General features: G+C 37.7%; 2 protein-coding genes across 3 annotated transcripts in view; one reads left to right on the top strand and one right to left on the bottom strand.

Moving 5' to 3' along the window:
- Positions 1-2,334: 2,334 nt before the first annotated feature.
- Positions 2,335-17,944, bottom strand: part of LOC137244970 (uncharacterized) — a 52,559-nt gene continuing 36,949 nt past the window's right edge. The window contains exons 2-3 of the mRNA XM_067774822.1: positions 5,175-5,419; positions 2,335-3,284 (exon numbers count right to left, since the gene is read on the bottom strand). Coding sequence (XP_067630923.1) covers positions 3,136-3,284; positions 5,175-5,229 — 204 coding nt within the window. The 5' untranslated portion in view covers positions 5,230-5,419 and the 3' untranslated portion in view covers positions 2,335-3,135. The remainder of the gene's footprint in view (positions 3,285-5,174; positions 5,420-17,944) is intronic.
- Positions 8,073-17,944, top strand: part of ENGase (Endo-beta-N-acetylglucosaminidase) — a 28,684-nt gene continuing 18,812 nt past the window's right edge. For both annotated transcript variants that reach the window (XM_067774819.1, XM_067774821.1), the window contains exon 1: positions 8,073-8,277. In XM_067774819.1, the coding sequence (XP_067630920.1) occupies positions 8,244-8,277 (34 nt within the window). In that variant the 5' untranslated portion in view covers positions 8,073-8,243. The remainder of the gene's footprint in view (positions 8,278-17,944) is intronic.

Raw genomic sequence — 17,944 nt, 5'->3', positions numbered from 1 at the left:
GGCAAAAGAGTTATCAAAAAATTAAAGGGTTTAGGAAGTTGAATGGGCCGATTAAGGTAAACAAAAAAATCCAGAATGGAGAGGAAATTAGAGAGAACGAAAAGGTTTAGCCAAAGGAGAGACAGGTGGATAGATAGAGAAAGTCGGAACCATGTCTGTCGGGTTTGATCATACGGCTATTTCATGTTTGTCTAAACGTTTCCCGCGGCAGCCAGAGATGTTTAAAATAAAGTTTTTATAGGCCACATATTTCTTTTTTGCTAACAATGAATTTCTATACGCTCTGATTTTTTGAAGCATCGTTGCTGTAAACCCTCTTCCGCTTTGTATTTTTACGCCAGCCACCGTTTTTTGCTCAATGAACCTACCTCTTATCGCTTCGTTTATATAGATAAATGTTGGCTCTCGGGAGCGTGTACCGCCGATACCGTATTACAAGCCTCCCAGATACTTATCCACGATTTCATGACATTGCTCCAGGTCGTCAATCATCTCATTGACGTCAAAAGTCTGTTTCCATTTTCCTTAGTTGTGCACAATATGATACTCTAAAGATCCAGCTATTCAATTGCGTTGACAAAAACTTTCCCATTTCCCGTCAGGAAAAGAAAATTAACCCTCCCACAAAAGGAAAAAGTGACCGCAAGCGTGGTATTCCTGCAAGTTACTCCATATTTGAAAAAAGGCATTAATGTAGAATTTTTTTTATGAAACTAAAAAAATCAATTCTGCAGATAAATCAAGAAGCAACACTTATGCGGCAGTTACCCACCGATGTGTGCCGTACGTAAGAACGTTTGTCGTACGAAGCACGTTTGACCGAACTCTCAAGCCCGTAGGAATCAATGTGTGCGTCTGTGTACATGTACATAACATATTTGTATGTGTATTGTTTACAGATAAGCACTGTTGCCATTGACCATTTTGCATGTATGCTTATGGAAACATCAACTTTTTCCAATTTAATTTTTGATATTGTAAAAGGCCGGAATACATATTAAATAAGTATAAATAGATTAAATATTTATAATCAGCACTTTTACATAATTATTTCGAATTATTTCCACAATTTTTCAAACTTTAATTAGGCGTTTTTGCATAAAACTGCAAACGGTCAAAAATTAACGCACAAAAGTTTACTAGGCAACTCTGTCTAGTGAGAGAGCGATCAGCTGACACGTTCATACAGAAAAAATCAAAATTGTTTTGATTTCTACGTTCCGGGCTACGTACGTACGGGCGTTGCACGTCGGTGAGTTTTCGTTTACATTGCACACTCATAAGATAGGTCGTGTCAGCTGACATGTTTTTTCTACGTACGTTCGTGAGTAACCACGGCTTTAGAATTATGAAGGCGAGTATTGACAAATGCGACTCCATTTTGTAATAATAAATTCACCTTTAACAATTAAACCCTTCAACATTGTTGGGTTAAATATTTAATTATTTAGCTCTGTGTTAACGGCTAACACATTGTTGTTCAGGCCAATTTATTTTTAAGCCCTTCATGTCAGGTTAAATCTGATTTAAAAATAAAATCTGGCTTTCTGCAAGCAAGCCTAAAGGTCTCATATTCGTCGTATATGCTAAGCTTTTATCAAGCTTTATATTCTTGGAAATAACGTTCGCAATAAACTTTACAACGTGTAAAGGGCCAATTAAAATTCCTTAACCCTAACGCCATAGTCGTAACCATACCCATATCCACAACCATCTCCAATGTGATCGATTATTGGGGCCTTAACCTAAAAATCGTGAAAATTTCATAAAAATGAAGAAAAGCAAAAAATTACAAACATATACCACAAAAAATAAGCATCTTAGTCAAAACGTATTCAAAACAATAAATAAAATCAACCAAGAGTTAATAAGTTCTCCAACTCATACATTTTTAGGTTATGGATATGGCGAAAAACATAAAACCAATTGGTTGGCTATGGTATGGTTATGACGTAAGCGTTATGGTATGGCACCATTAATCGATTACATTGATTTACATAAGGTTGGTTCGATCAGCTGTTTTATCTGGTTATGGATAAGTCACCATTAATTGGCCCTTGAGATCCTTTGGGAACTGTCTAATAGTGAACGGCATAAAGAACTGCATATACTCAAATCAATGAGATGAGAAATTAATTTTAATTAAACATAGCATATAAAAAGTTAAAGCAATTACACCAATCAGAAGACATGTGTGATCTAGTACTTCTATTTCCGATCAGGTTTGCACAGTACGCCAGATCCTGGAGAAGACTCAAGATGAGAGAATTGTTACGTACCATCCTTTTTGTCGGCTTCAAAAATAGCTTTTGCCAGCCTGTAATAATAAAAATATCCAGGGTGACCATTTTTATATTTATTAATTTATAATTACTCCTCTTTCAATTACGTAACTACAATGAAGTTTACGTACTTGCATAAATTGTAGCTTTTAAAAGCGTTGAAATAAACAACTTTCAATGAACATAATTACCTACACACATAAGCTGTACATCACATTCATAACTCGTTTTTAAATGCTCTAAGCATGTATTTTTATAGTGAAAATAGTTATATATTTGTTAAAAGTATGTTCAACAATCTAAATTCAATAATTCGGTTATATGTTTGTTATACAAGTTTACGTTTTTGTTTCAAAATTCATTAATTGAAGTGCATGAATTCCATGTACATCTTTCATCAAATATACCAAATAAATAATGCATATTTAGCACAATCGTCCTTGTTCTCAACCATCAATAAAAAAGGCTATTTAGAGGATCTTGGGTCTTGAGTTGTGTATAGGGCCTAGTTTATTTTCAGCAACATATTTTTTAATACTAATGCACAACATTAGTTATTGAGACAAGTATTATACTTGTTTTTTTTTTTTTTTTTTTGGAATCTTTTATTTTTTAGAATGGAGATATTTTTTGTGCGTTATATTTCTTTTTAACACGTTCCAATATCTGTCGCTTTCGATCCACCCTACTAATCGATGAATATTGTAACAGAGAAGTTGAATTAACCCTTGGGAAGTTGTTGCTGCACGACAGTACCACCATGATGGATTTCCTCAATAGGCCATGGACACATAGATGTATGACAAATAGCATATGAGTTGTTCAATATATTAGCTATTTGCATAAAAAACCACTACGCAGTTACATAATATTCTCGCTGACGTTTTTGACATTTTTCACGTGCAATATAACATAAAGCGATCGTTATGAGTATTGCAATTGTTACTCCCATTCCTATGCTGACCCACATAATTTCTTCGTTAATACCAACAAATGATCGTCCTAGTAAAATAAGTATTTAAATAGTAAAAACAAGGCAAAATATTTAATTTATTAATCAATTATGCAGAGGAAATTATTGTTAGAAGATAAATAAAAAAAAAATGTTGAGCGTTTTCTTGTGTTCTGGATACCGCGCTTACGAGTTTAAACTGCATTAGCTCAGTTTAACCTTCCCACTTTTGTGGAACACATAGGCGCTTATCCATAGGCAAAATAAAATAGGTTTTTAATTTAGTTGCAGCTTTTTAACATAATTTTATATGAGCTATCTGTCAAAGAAGCTGCAACTAAATTTAAAACTTATTTTACATTTAGTTAAGCGGTCAAAGTGACAGGGTCAAACCGTAATTAGTTTTAAAAAGAGTTTAGCTTGAACTGAAAGACTGGTATTTAATAAAAAAATGTATATGTTTGTTTGTTTTAATGGTGGGTTTAATTTATACTTATTATTAAGAATTCATGAGCTTAACAACGGCTTATAATAATTGAATATTCAATTATTATGTTTTTCTAAGAGAAACTGAAAAGAAAGAAAAAACATTTACTGACATATTACGATGGTACCATTTCTGTGAAAATCTTCTCTCAAAATTAGTTTAGCATTTACTTATAAATATATTTTTAATTTATTATTAAGAAGTCATGAGCTAAACACCGGCTTATAATAATTGAATATTCAATTAATATGTGTTTCTAAGAGGAACTGAAAAGAAAGAAACATTTACTGCATATTGCGATGGTGCCATTTCTGTGAAAATCTTCTCTCAAAATTAGTTTAGCATTTACTTCTAAATATATTTTTTATTTATATTAAAAATTCATGAGCTTAACACCGGCTTATAATAATTGAATATTCAATTATTATGTTTTTCTAAGAGAAACTGAAAATAAAGAAACATTTCCTGGCACGTTGCGATGGTACTATTTCTGTGAAAATCTTCTCTCAAAATTAGTTTAGCATTTACTTCTAAATATATTTTTTATTTTATATTAAGAATTCATGAGCTTAACACCGGCCTATAATAATTGAATATTCAATTATTATGTTTTTATAAGAGAAACAGAAAAGAAAAAAAGAAACATTTACTGGCATATTGCCATGTAAAACTGAGCCCGAGTTTACAAAGCTTCTCATTCGCAACGAAAAAAAAAAACTTTACCAAAACAAATCTACATACACACAAATTAATAGAGGCAGAATGTCTCAGCTGTATTGTTAGCGTAGAAATAAGCAGGATAACGTAGTGGTTAAGGCAACTGCAGTTTCATCGTGTGATTCGCGGTTCGAATCTCGGTGAAACCTTTGATAACATTACGAAATTGCCTGACGATGAATTCGTGGCGGTTTTCGAAATGGTACAATCGCAATATGCCAGTAAATGTTTCTTTCTGTCTTTTCAGTTTCTCTTAGAAAAACATAATAATTGAATATTCAATTATTATAAGCCGGTGTTAAGCTCATGAATTCTTAATAATAAATAAAAGATATATTTAGAATTAAATGCTAAACTAATTTTGAGAGAAGATTTTCACAGAAATGGTACCATCGCAATATGCCAGTAAATGTTTCTTTCTTTCTTTTCAGTTTCTCTTAGAAAAACATAATAATGGAATATTCAATTATTATAAGCCGGTGTTAGGCTCATGAATTCTTAATATTAAATAAAAAATAAATTTAGAAGTAAATGCTAAACTAATTTTGAGAGAAGATTTTTGCAGAATAAATTCTAGTTTGTTAATGGCGCCTATTCATGGTCAAAATAAAAAAGCTTCAAATTTAGTTAGAGCTTTTTTGACAAATAGCTCAAAGAAATGATTTGAAAAACCTGTCACCTATTTTATTTTGACTATGAATGCCCACCAATGCTTGTAATCATACAAAACTCTTACCATTGTAGTAATGATTGGAATAACCAGCCTTTCCGGCAACTCTTCCTGCTGGCATTTTGGTGGATTGTTTTGTGATAATAATAGAAGTATTGTGAGCAGCTACTAGTGAGTATATATATTTTAGCTTTATAAGTGCTTCAAAAAAACAAATATATCCTTTTTTGTTAGTAGTATATTAAAAACGTTAAGCCGAAGGTTGATGTTAATGGTATACATTGTCTCGAGTGCTTATTATGATTATTTCACTAAAAGAGATAAAGAATATATTTAAGTTATTCATACACGTCTAAACATATAGGGGCAAAGGCATAGAAAAAATGTAGAGTAGGTGCTAAACTTAGTTTAAACTTTTTGACATGATTTTCTATGTGGTATCTATCAAAAGAGTTCATACTAACTTTACTTTATTTCGATAATGACAATTCACTATAAAATATTCAAATTGGTGATAGTAAAAAAAAAATACGAAATAGAACAAAAACAGCAATAAAAACCAAGTTTCTATGAAACCGCCTTAAAGACATGCATAACTTCAACACATAACTACATACGAAGTATATGATGTGTGGAAGATAATATATGCGAAAGAAGGCAATTGGGAAATACTTTACAACAACTAGGGCATGACGTAGCTGAATGCGTTTGTAACCATTTCAACTATCGTAGGAGTGCGGGTTCGACTCCCACTCCCGGGAGAAAAGGCTTTGAAGAGATTTACAAGGTATAATCGAAACAGCTGTCGCCTTGTCCGTCCTGATGTCACGTTTTTTAAATTTTTCCCAAATTATTAAATAAATTATAAAATTAAAAATCGCTTGAAATAAATGTTCATACATTTAAAGCAATACGGGCAATCCCATATTAATTCATATAAAGAGACAACATTTGGTTAATTCGTTGTAGTTCTATAAATAGAACAAAAACAGCAATAAAAACCAAGTTTCTATGAAACCGCCTTACAAACATGCATAACTTTAACACATAACTACATACTCGCTACCTACAAGTCTACGACTCTTAAGTAATGCGCTGCACTTCAAAAAAGAGCTAACATCATTTTTTAACGACTCTTAAACTGGATCTCAAATTGTTGTTGTTAAAATGTTCATTTCTAAGTCCTTTTCCTTTCTCTGTGTCTTCTTTCTTTATTTGTTAAATACTACTCAATCTATAACCAGCCAAAGGTTATCATCACTACTGCTGTCTTTTAATATTTATTAATTACTTTTCTTTAGTTTTAAGATTTACATTTACATACATATATATTTCACTATTGTCCGTTATATTAAATTTAATTTGATTAATCTAATTTATTATTATTATAAAAATTCAATTTTTATAGCTCATGCTATTCATGACTAGCACTGTTAAATAATTTGTCAAAATTGTTGTGCTAGGAACAAATTTTCAAATAAATACATACATACATACATACATACGAAGTATATGATGTGTGGAAGATAATATATGCGAAAGATGGCAATTGGGAAAAACTTTACAACAACTAAGGCATGACGTAGCTGAATGCGTTTGTAACCATTTCAACTATCGTAGGAGTGCGGGTTCGACTCCCACTCCCGGGAGAAAAGGCTTTGAAGAGATTTACAAGGTATAATCGAAACAGCTGTCGCCTTGTCCGTCCTGATGTGTTAATTTTTCCCAAATTATTAAATAAATTATACGAAACTAATTATACGGACATGTGAACCAAATGTTAATGAATGATATTTAAAAAACCAGAACACCTGACTGCATTCAAAAGATCTTTAACATTATTCAATTTCTGAATTAAGGTCTGCCGAAGGGAACGAGAGGAGAACAATTTCGTTAGTTTCTCGCTACACCATTCTCATTCTCCTTTTCAGCTATTTTTTATACATCACATATTCGATGAAGAAAAAATTTACGGATATAAACAAAATTAAAGCACCAATTAAAACGCAGGTAGAATTGAACTTAAGAACTGTATAATGTAAAAGTGCTCTTATAGATATCGGAGGTGTAACTGAATATTATATACTCAGCTCTGAGCTTCAATTGTACCGTTCGTTAAGTTTTCATATATTGCTTTTTGAATTGTACTTATTCACTTATTTAATTGGCGTTGCAACGGTTATGGCTATCCAAGAAGACCTGCCAGTCTCTTTTTCGCTGTGCTAACTGGCGCCAATTGGTAACACCAAGGAAGTTTAAATCGTTCACCTCCTAATTATTTTAGGGGAGTGGAAGCTGCCCTCTGCCTCCGCTTCCGTAGGGGGGTTACGAAAAAAATACTTTCATAGCCAGTGCATAACCTTTCAAGGTTGATGTTGTTGTTTGTGTTAATCAAGATCCCGAACAAACGAAGTTTTTGCCAACTTTTAACGGAAAAATTTCTGATTTGAAAGTTGTATATACATAGGTTAAAAACTTTTGTTGGGTAAAGTCGAAACATGAGAAATCGCTGGATCAAAAAAGGGGTGATTAAACTCACATCTACTTTTTTATTATATCTTTTTATTATGACTCCGGAATTATATACCATTGGTATGAAATAATTTTTCACATAAGTATTCGCATACGATCCTTTCAAAAACCCTTGTGTATAAAGGTCGGCATGGCCCTTAAACAATTTCGTCTATTTTTACCAAACATTTTGCTTGTCATAACATTATGATCGTAGTTGCATTATGTACTGAATCGTCTAGCTTTTGATATTTTTAAAATATCATAAAAATAAAAAGAGGTTAGTGTTACCGCGGTTAGTGCGGGAGGGAGAAAGCAAATTGCGAACGAAGTGAATTGTCTCGAGCCTGAACTCGGCCCCGTGTGGCCGTCATATTACATTAGGCTTATCGATTAGTCATCGCCCTGCACTAAAAGCAAAACAGCTGTTTGTATTTTCAATGCCATTGGGGATGCTCATATCAAAACGCGTGACGTGTTTACTGATAACAATTATTTAGTTTTATTATTTTATTTTATATTTTTAAACAGTTTGTGTGGACGTTAAATTTATTGTGTTAAGTGTATAAAGTGTGTAGATGAAAAAAACCCATAAAATAAGCAGTAAAGCAATAAGCAGCCGAAATGAAAAGTTGCGATGGAAGTGAGGAATGCTGTAGTGAGTTTGAGTTACCAATAATCTTTGTTGCCTATATCAGTTAATGCTTTTATTTAGTAGAATATGCACATGTTATAACATTTCTGTTTTTTGTTGATAACTGTTGAGCAAAGTTGGGAATCTGCAGTTTAGAAGCAGTGGAATGCACTCCTTTTGTTTCTACATTGCACGCTTAATCATACGAATGTTTAGATGGGTGTGTATACACTACAAATGAAGATTCTTTTTTTGGGTTTTGAGCTATTAGTAAACAAAAATCAAAGTAGGAAATCTGGCTGAATGTCTATAATAGGGTCCAAAAATATTGCAACTGCTAAAACTCGTCCAAAAATATCGGGAGAGGTGTCAAAAGACACGTTTTGAACCCAGGACGACGAATCCGGAAGCGGAAATTAAATTTTAGATTTATTTTTGTCGAAAGATATTTCCTTAAGATTTTTTTAAGAACTAATGAGCTTAACACCGGTAAATAATAATTGTTATTCAATTATTATTTTTGTTTATTGGGAAAAACTGAAAAGAAGGAAACATTTACTGGCATATTGCGATGGTACCATTTCGAAAACCGCCACGTCATCATCGTCAGGAAATTTCGTAATGGTTTTTTTTATTTCAACAAGTATCACCGGGGAGCGAACCACGGTCAAACTGCTGAAATCACATTCGCCTAACTATTGGGCTATTGTGTTGCATTTGCTTTCTTTACTAATTTCAGTTTTATCCGGTGAAACCTGTTGAAATAAATAAAAACATTACGAAATTTCCTGACGATGATGACGTGGCGGTTTTCGAAATGGTACCATCGCAATATGCCAGTATATGTTTCCCGCTTCCCAAGGCAGACGGTTCTATGTACCGGAGCTACTCTGGATTTTTCCCGACCAAGGACTGTCATTTCGGTGTAACCCCATTTAATTTGTTGCGTCCCTCCCACAAATTGTCATCCTCCCAGCAGCTCCTTGTAGCGGGACTGCTCCATATTCTCTTGCTCCGGGAAGGTATCGAACCCAATCCGGGTACGTCTCCCGACCCCGGTCCTGAGAAATTGTTTTGCTGCATCTGCCGGAAAAGAATCTTTTTAGGACGGTCATACTCTTGTCAGTGTGTCTCGTGTAAGGAATGATTGCATCGGACAGGTTGTTCTGGGCTAGACCCGTTGCTGCTCGCACTCCGCGGCGCCACTAACTCATACGGCTGCTCCCACTCATACCTTCAATCTCCGCAGTAGAGTCGGGAGCAATGCCGAGCATCAGCCCCTGCCCCCGTCTTCTCCCCCCTCTTTTCCGGCTGCAATTGTGTAGGTCAGGGAAACAGACTCTTAGTCCCTACCTCCCTTTGCACCGTTTGCAAGCACAGAATATATATGTTGCGACATCCGCCTAATGCAGTTTCTGCCATAGACGGTGCCACTTTCCTAGATGTTCTGGTCTCCGTGACGACAACCGCCCGACGAGTTTCATTGCGCCATGTTGCCAGGCCGCATACCCAAATACACCGGGCACCCCAATGCTTACCCAAGGACGTCCAGTCGCAGGGCCACAACAGCAGTTGCGTCCTAGCCTTCCACAACCCAGGCGTAGTCACCCGTCGTTTACTCCCAGAGTGACGACGTCTCCCCCATGCACTTCAGAATTCTGCAGTTAAACTGTAATGTATTAACTGAGAAGATCACGGAGATATTCGCAGCAAGATCTGCTCTGCAGACCTGTTCTGGGTATAATGTCCATAGAAAAGATCGCGAGAGCGGAAATGGAGGCGGCCTCGCGTTTATCATACATCACTCTGTGCAATATCATACATTTGATCCTGACATCGGCCGCAGGGACAGTGTCTTAGAACTTCAAGGCTTATCTGTCCGGTCAGGCGATGCAAATCTAGAAATCATCAACATCTACATACCTCCTGCCACATGTTGCCCCAGTGGATACCGCCCTAATATCAGCGCCTTACTCACTGCCAACATTCGCATTATCTCAGGCGATTTCAATGCCCATCACGATCAATGGCATTCACCCCAGCCGGTTAGGGGGCCAGAATATTCCCGCGGTAGGTATGCCTGTCGTAAGAGGCGACTAAAATACCAGATTCAAAGGGCTGTGTAGCGCAACCCTTCAGGTTGCCAGCGCAATATATAGCTTCTCCAAACCCAATTGTCAACCTCACCTATCCGTGGCGAATCCTGTTTCACTAACAGACGAGGCTCTGGCGACCCCAAGCTCCTCAAGGAACTTGGGGGTGGGGAGGGAGGGGATGGCCTGAAGGTTTAATGTGACTACATAAATCGTTCCCGAGATGGTCGGGCTAGTACCTAATGGTGCTGTGGTACCTGGATCTGTATCCGGCAAAGGACCATTACATCAAAGCCTTCGGGGAGCAACCTTATCGCTACAACAACAACAACAACATCTATGGTATTCAAACTTGTGGGCGGACAGTAGGGGTGAGATGTTGGCGGATCAAATAGAAGAAACGACGTTCTGCACAATAAACGGAGACTCCCTCACACGTATGGTAGGAAGCTGTCACAGTTCGCCGGATATATCAATCGTGAGCGCAGAACTCGTAAACTGCGTCAACTGGCAGCCGATGGTAACATTGGCATCCGACCACCTGCCTATACTTACTTCGCTTGAGCGTACCGCCGACTTCATCGTCACAGAAAAACGCACTTTCATTAACCTTAAAAAAGGAAAGTGGGACGAATACAAATCCTTTACAGACAACCGCTTTGCTGCCCTCCCTATCCCGACTAATGCCCGCCAAGGGGAGCGTGCTTTCCGCAAGGTCATTGAATCCGCAATGTCATTGAATCCGCCTCGGCTTGCTTCATTCCCGCCGGTAGAATTCCCGAAATTCGGCCCCACTTTCCGGCGGAGGCCGCAAATTTAGCGAGAGAATGTGACCTTATAAGATAGTTCGATCCCGGCGACCCCCAAATAAGGGAGATAAACCAACGCATCAGATTGCTTGTGGATGAACACAAGCGGGCGAAATGGGAGGAGCACGTAAGCGGTTGTAACCTCTGCCGGTGTGGGTAAACTTTGGTCAACCATAAAGTCCCTATCGAATCCGTCTAGGCACAATGACAAAGTTTCCATCGCCTTTGGCGATAAAGTGCTGTCGGATGCGAAAAAATGCGCGAGCGCTTTCTGCCGACAATATATAATACATTCTACGGTCGCCAAAAATTGACGGAGGGCCAACAGACACGCACATAAACATAAGTTCAGCGCGTCACCAATTACCATCACCGCCAAAGAGGTTGAGGATGCCATCGGTCATGCTAAAACATCCAAAGCAGAGGGCCCGGACGGCATAGCCATGCGATGCTTAAAAGCCTAGGGAAAGAGGGTTTCAAATATTTAGCGCATGTCTTCAACCTGTCTCTTTCCACCTTTGTCATTCCCGAGAAATGGAAAATGGCCAAGGTGATCCCGCTACTAAAGCCTAGGAAACCAGCTAACATAGGAGAGTCATATCGCCCGATATCTCTCCTATCGCCAGTAGCCAAGACGCTTGAAGGTATTTTGCTCCCCTACTTCAAAGCAAATTTGCAGCCAGCCTGTCATTAGCATGGCTTCAGAAAACTCCATAGCACCACCACCGCGCTAAATGCCATTAGCACCCAGATAAATTGCGGTTTAAATCAAAACCCCCACCATAGAACAGTGCTCGTTGCGCTAGACCTATCAAAAGTTTCTGATACGGTCAATCATGGCACGTTACTGCAAGACCTGGAAGGGTCTACCCTTCCCCCATGCTTTAAAAGGTGGACCGAAAATTATCTGGGTGGTCGGCAGGCATCGGTGCAATTTGGAAACGAAACATCGAAACCAAGAATTATTAAACAAGGGGTGCCACAGGGTGGTGTCCTATCCCCACTTTTGTTTAATTTCTACATATCTAAGCTACGTTCGCCACCAGAAGGAGTTACTATCGTTTCCTACGCCGATGACTGCACAATAATGGCCACAGGGCCAGGCCCACAGATCGATGAGCTTTGCAACAGAATAAACGGCTATCCCCCTGATCTCTCCAGTTTTTTCGCCTCGCTAAACCTGGCATTATCACCGACTAAATCCTCCGTGACCTTATTTACAACATGGAAGTCCCAAATATCGACGATTTTGAACATCCACGTCGATGGCACTACGCTACCGACTATCCTACACCCCAAAATCTTGGTTGTGACGTTTGATCAGGATCTACATTTTGATGAGCATGCAGCCGCAATTGTACCGAAAATCCATAGCCGTAAAAAAATCCTCAAAACCCTTGCTGGTAGTACTTGGGGAAAATACAAAGAAACGCTCAGTACCACATACAAAGAACTTGGCCAGCCGATTGCATGCTACGCGTCCCCTATATGGTCGCCAAGCCTAAAAACTACCCACTGGAAGAAGCTACAGGCCTGCCAAAATACTGCTCTCAGAACCGCCACGGGCTGCCTTCTTATGTCCCCAGAACACCATCTACATAATGAGGCGAGAATACTTCCCATCAAGGAGAGAAATGAGTTGCTAACCAAACCGTTCCTGTTGAATACCCAGAAACCTGGGCATCCCAACAGACATCTGATTGATGAGCCAACACAGCCTAGGGGCTTAAGGAGTAATCTCCGTAAGCATTATGAGGAAAGACGGCACCTGAGAACTCGGCCGTATGAAGCAAAAAAACACAAGCAGGTCCTCAGTGAACTCCACAAACAGGCGTCGGACCTCTATGCCAGGAATTGCCCGGTGAATCCAGTTCTCAAAGAACAGTACCCAAAACTTGCGGAAGAGGAACGCATACTCCCCAAGGAAACGCGAGTCACTCTAGCTCAACTTCGTTCTGGATACTGTAACAGGCTAAACTCTTACCTACCCAGAATCAACCCCGTCATACAAAATGTATGCCCCGCCTGCAATGTGTCCCCATATGACACCAACCATCTCTTTAATTGTAATGTGGAACCAACGCCTCTAACACCCCTTTTATTATGATCCACCCCTGTTGAAACAGCAAGTTTCCTTGGACTCCCGTTAGAGGATATTGATGACAATTTGTGATCGGCCGCAGCTATTAGGTGGGGCTAAGCACTGCTACAACAACAACAACAACAGTAAATATTTCCTTCTTTTCAGTTTTTCCCAATAAACAAAAATAATAATTGAATAACAATTATTATTTACCGGTGTTAAGCTCATGAATTCTTAAAAAAAATCTTAAGTAAAATTGATCACACCATTAAACATACAAACATAGGAGCATATTTCCAAAAAACTCAAAAATGCCTCCAGAGCGTTCCGAAACCCGGGGTGGTATCCTTGTTGTAGCGATAGGGATACTCCCCGAAGGCCTTTGGGATTATTATCGATGTTGATGTTCCTTTGCCGGATGCAGAGCCGGTACGTTCCGGTAATAAGCACCATTAAGGTACTAGCCCGACCATCTCTGGAACGATTTGGTATGACCCCATGAAACCTTCTACGTCATAACGCCCTTCCACCCCTAGATTCATAAGCAACTTGCGGTCACAAGATCCTCGGCTGTTAAAGAAACAGGATTCACCACGGGTAGGTGAGGTTGACAATTGGGTTGGAGAAGCTATATATTGCGCAGTCAACCCCTTGAAAGGGTTGCGCTGCACAACCCCTTAAATCAATGTGGTAGTTTAGTCGCCTTTTACGACAGGCATACATGCCGCGGGTATATTCTAAGTCCCCTAACCCGCTGGGGTGGGGCCGTGCTTATAAAAAATTACCCCGGACGGTACACCAATTGTGTGTGAATCAAATCTCTCTGTACACGTTTTTTCCTGTGTACAACAAAATTACAACAACCTTATGAAAATTGCCTACTTAAACTGCAAATATCTTCGGGCTGAGCTCAAACCTTTCCGCCTTCAGATTATTGTTGTCTAGGCCAGTACGCGACGTTTGACACCTCCCGATATTTTGGACGCGTATAAGCTGCCGACCGCTGTTCCAGATTTTGACCGAAATTCGCGCCAAGCTGTGAAAATACGGATATGTTAATAGCAGATTTGGATATTCTAAAATTTTAATAAGAAGTTTTTTAGAAGCGAAAAAACTTTGACAGAATATAAGAACTAAGAAAAATTTGGAGACGTCCCCTCTTCTCCCCTGATCTTCGCCCAATAAGTGCGGCGACTCACATATTGTCATGAAAGTCCCCTGACGGGACGCCACGGGAACAAGCAGTTGCATTCGGGTTGGACCATAGGGATGCCCGTGCTAAAGGCGTAGGTTCCACATTAAAATTGAAAATTTGGTTAGTGTCATCCACGGACTCATCGCATGCGGGTTATATAACAAGGGTCGGCCTTTAACTAGCGTCCAGAAATTTTGGAGAGATGTGTCAAACGCGTTTTGACCCAGTATCAATGAGCCGAATGAGACAAAGCCTCGCCTCCTAAATAAACAGGTGGATGGGGTTGACAATTAGAGCTTGGAAGCTATTTTTACTCTAATTTCAAAGATGTACATATACATTTTTTATGCAAATAAACATTATGTGTTACATGCCTTTCAGGCCTAATATATGTCCGATGCACTCATCCAAAAAAAAAAAATCGAATCTACCTTCACACGGCTGAGTGTAGCCGGATATTTTCAAAGAACTTAGGGAGTTGTCCGCGTATCCGTTTTGGAGGTGCAGTCGAGCTTTGGTCCGCTGATGCTACAACTTGGGAAAAAATTAGCAGGAACTTAGCATCTCATTATCGTCCTTATGTAAATGGTGTTTCGACGTCATATGGGGCCATGTTAGGCCTGCAACATTTTCCAATGGCTGTTGGGTATTTCAGAATATTTTTGTGTTGATTTGTTTCTGGGCTATATCGGAATAATTTCAGATTCTTTCAGGGATAATTTCGACACAATTTTCCGGACCACCCGTTGCTGGATCCTTCCAAAACTATTGCAGTTGCGTGATTGTTACTGAATAATTTTGGAATTGATTACAGAATAAGTTCGGTGTAATTTCGGCTTTCGGGATCATTTGTTACTACTTCGGAATCATTCCAGAAATGCTTACGGGATCATTCCGAAATTGTTTTATGGATGGATTTGGGAAAAATTTAAATTGTTTTCGGTGTCTTTTCGGGACTGTTTCGGAATCGTGTTCGAGTAACTACTAATAAATTCGGGACTATTTTTATACCTTTCATGAAAATGAAATGGTATATTAATTTCGTCACGAAACCGAAAATTGTAAGTCCTTAAAGGAAAATAGATAGACCCACCATTAAGTATACCGAAATAATCAGGTTGAAGAGCTGAGTTGATTTAGCCATGTCCGTCTGTCCGTCTGTCCGTCTGTCTGTTTGTATGCAAACTAGTCCCTCAATTTTTGAGATATCTTGATAAAATTTGGTGAGCGGGTGTATTTGGGTGTCCGATTAGACATTTGTCGGAACCGACCGGATCGGACCACTATAGCATATATCCTCCATACAACCGATTTTTCAGAAAAAGGGGTTTTTTGTAATATCTTACCCAATTTAACAGATTGAAGCTTCAAACTTCACCATATACTTTCGTATATTGCACATATTGTTGCCTGAAAAAATTGATGAGATCGGTCGTATATATAGTATATATCCCCCACAACCGATTGTTCAGATAAGGAACTTTTCGTAATTTCTACCCCATTTTAACAGCTATAAGCTTCAAATTTCACCGATTGCTTACGTATATAGCATATATTGTTGTCTGAAAAAATCATAGAGATCGGTTGTATATATAGTATATATCTCATACAACCGATTGTTCAGATAAGAAACTTTTCGCAATTTCTACCCCATTTTAACAGCTATAAGCTTAAAATTTCACCGATTGCTTACGTATATAGCATATATTGTTGTCTGAAAAAATCATAGAGATCGGTTGTATATATAGTATATATCTCACACAACCGATTGTTCAGATAAGAAACTTTTCGCAATTTCTTCCCCATTTTAACAGCTAGAAGCTTCAAATTTCAGCAAATGCTTAAATATATAGCATATATTGTTGTCTGAAAAAATCATAGAGATCGGTTGTATATATAGTATATATCTCATACAACCGATTGTTCAGATAAGAAACTTTGCGCAATTTCTGCCCCGTTTTAACAGCTAGAAGCTTCAAATTTCACAAAATGCTTGCGTATATAGCATATATTGTTGTCTGAAAAAATCATAGAGATCGGTGGTATATATATTATATACTTCATATAAACTCTCATTTTTGCCCCTTTTTTACGGCTAGAAGCTTCAAAATTCATCAAATTTCATCAAATAGTTACGTTTACGTCATATGTTTTTGAAATACGTGATTCGTAGTCATACTTTTTACATGCAGACCACAAAAAACGTGAAGCTTTGCATCCTCACACAGATTACCTACCTATTTTTATACCTTTCATGAAAATGAAATGGTATATTAATTTCGTCACGAAACCGAAAATTGTAAGTCCTTAAAGGAAAATAGATAGACCCACCATTAAGTATACCGAAATAATGAGGTTGAAGAGCTGAGTTGTTTTAGCCATGTCCGTCTGTCCGTCTGTCCGTCTGTCCGTCTGTCTGTTTGTATGCAAACTAGTCCCTCAATGTTTGAGATATCTTGATAAAATTTGGTGAGCAGGTGTATTTGGGTGTCCGATTAGACATTTGTCGGAACCGACCGGATCGTACCACTATAGCATATATCCTCCATACGACCGATTTTTCAGAAAAAGAGGATTTTTGTAATATCTTACCCAATTTAACAGATTGAAGCTTCAAACTTCACCATATACTTTCGTATATTGAACATATTGTTGCCTGAAAAAATTTATGAGATCGGTCGTATATATAGTATATATCCCCCACAACCGATTGTTCAGATAAGGAACTTTTCGTAATTACTGCCCTATTTTAAGAGCTAGAGGCTTCAAATTTCAGCGAATGCTTACGTATATAGCATATATTGTTGTCTGAAAAAATCATAAAGATCGGTGGTATATATAGTATATATATGGTGGTATATATAGTATATATATATAGTATATATATATAGTATATATATATAGTATATATATATATATATATTCGCAAATTTTAGCCCCATTTTAATAGCTAGAAGCTTCAAATTTCACCGAATATTTACTTATATAGCATATATTGTTGTCTGAAAAAATCATAGAGATCGGTTGTATATATAGTATATATCTCATACAACCGATTGTTCAGATAAGAAACTTTTCGCAATTTCTACCCCATTTTAACAGCTATAAGCTTCAAATTTCACCGATTGCTTACGTATATAGCATATATTGTTGTCTGACAAAATCATAGAGATCGGTTGTATATATAGTATATATCTCATACAACCGATTGTTCAGATAAGAAACTTTTCGCAATTTCTACCCCATTTTAACAGCTATAAGCTTCAAATTTCACCGATTGCTTACGTATATAGCATATATTGTTGTCTGATAAAATCATAGAGATCGGTTCTATATATAGTATATATCTCATACAACCGATTGTTCAGATAAGAAACTTTTCGCAATTTCTACCCCATTTTAACAGCTATAAGCTTCAAATTTCACTGATTGCTTACGTATATAGCATATATTGTTGTCCCAAAAAATCATAGAGATCGGTTCTATATATAGTATATATCTCATACAACCG

The sequence above is a fragment of the Eurosta solidaginis genome, chromosome 3, assembly GCF_040869045.1.
Source record: "Eurosta solidaginis isolate ZX-2024a chromosome 3, ASM4086904v1, whole genome shotgun sequence".
Classification (NCBI taxonomy): domain Eukaryota; kingdom Metazoa; phylum Arthropoda; class Insecta; order Diptera; family Tephritidae; genus Eurosta; species Eurosta solidaginis.
The sequence above is the reverse complement of the archived record's forward strand: the minus strand, read 5'-3'. Positions and strand labels throughout refer to the sequence as shown.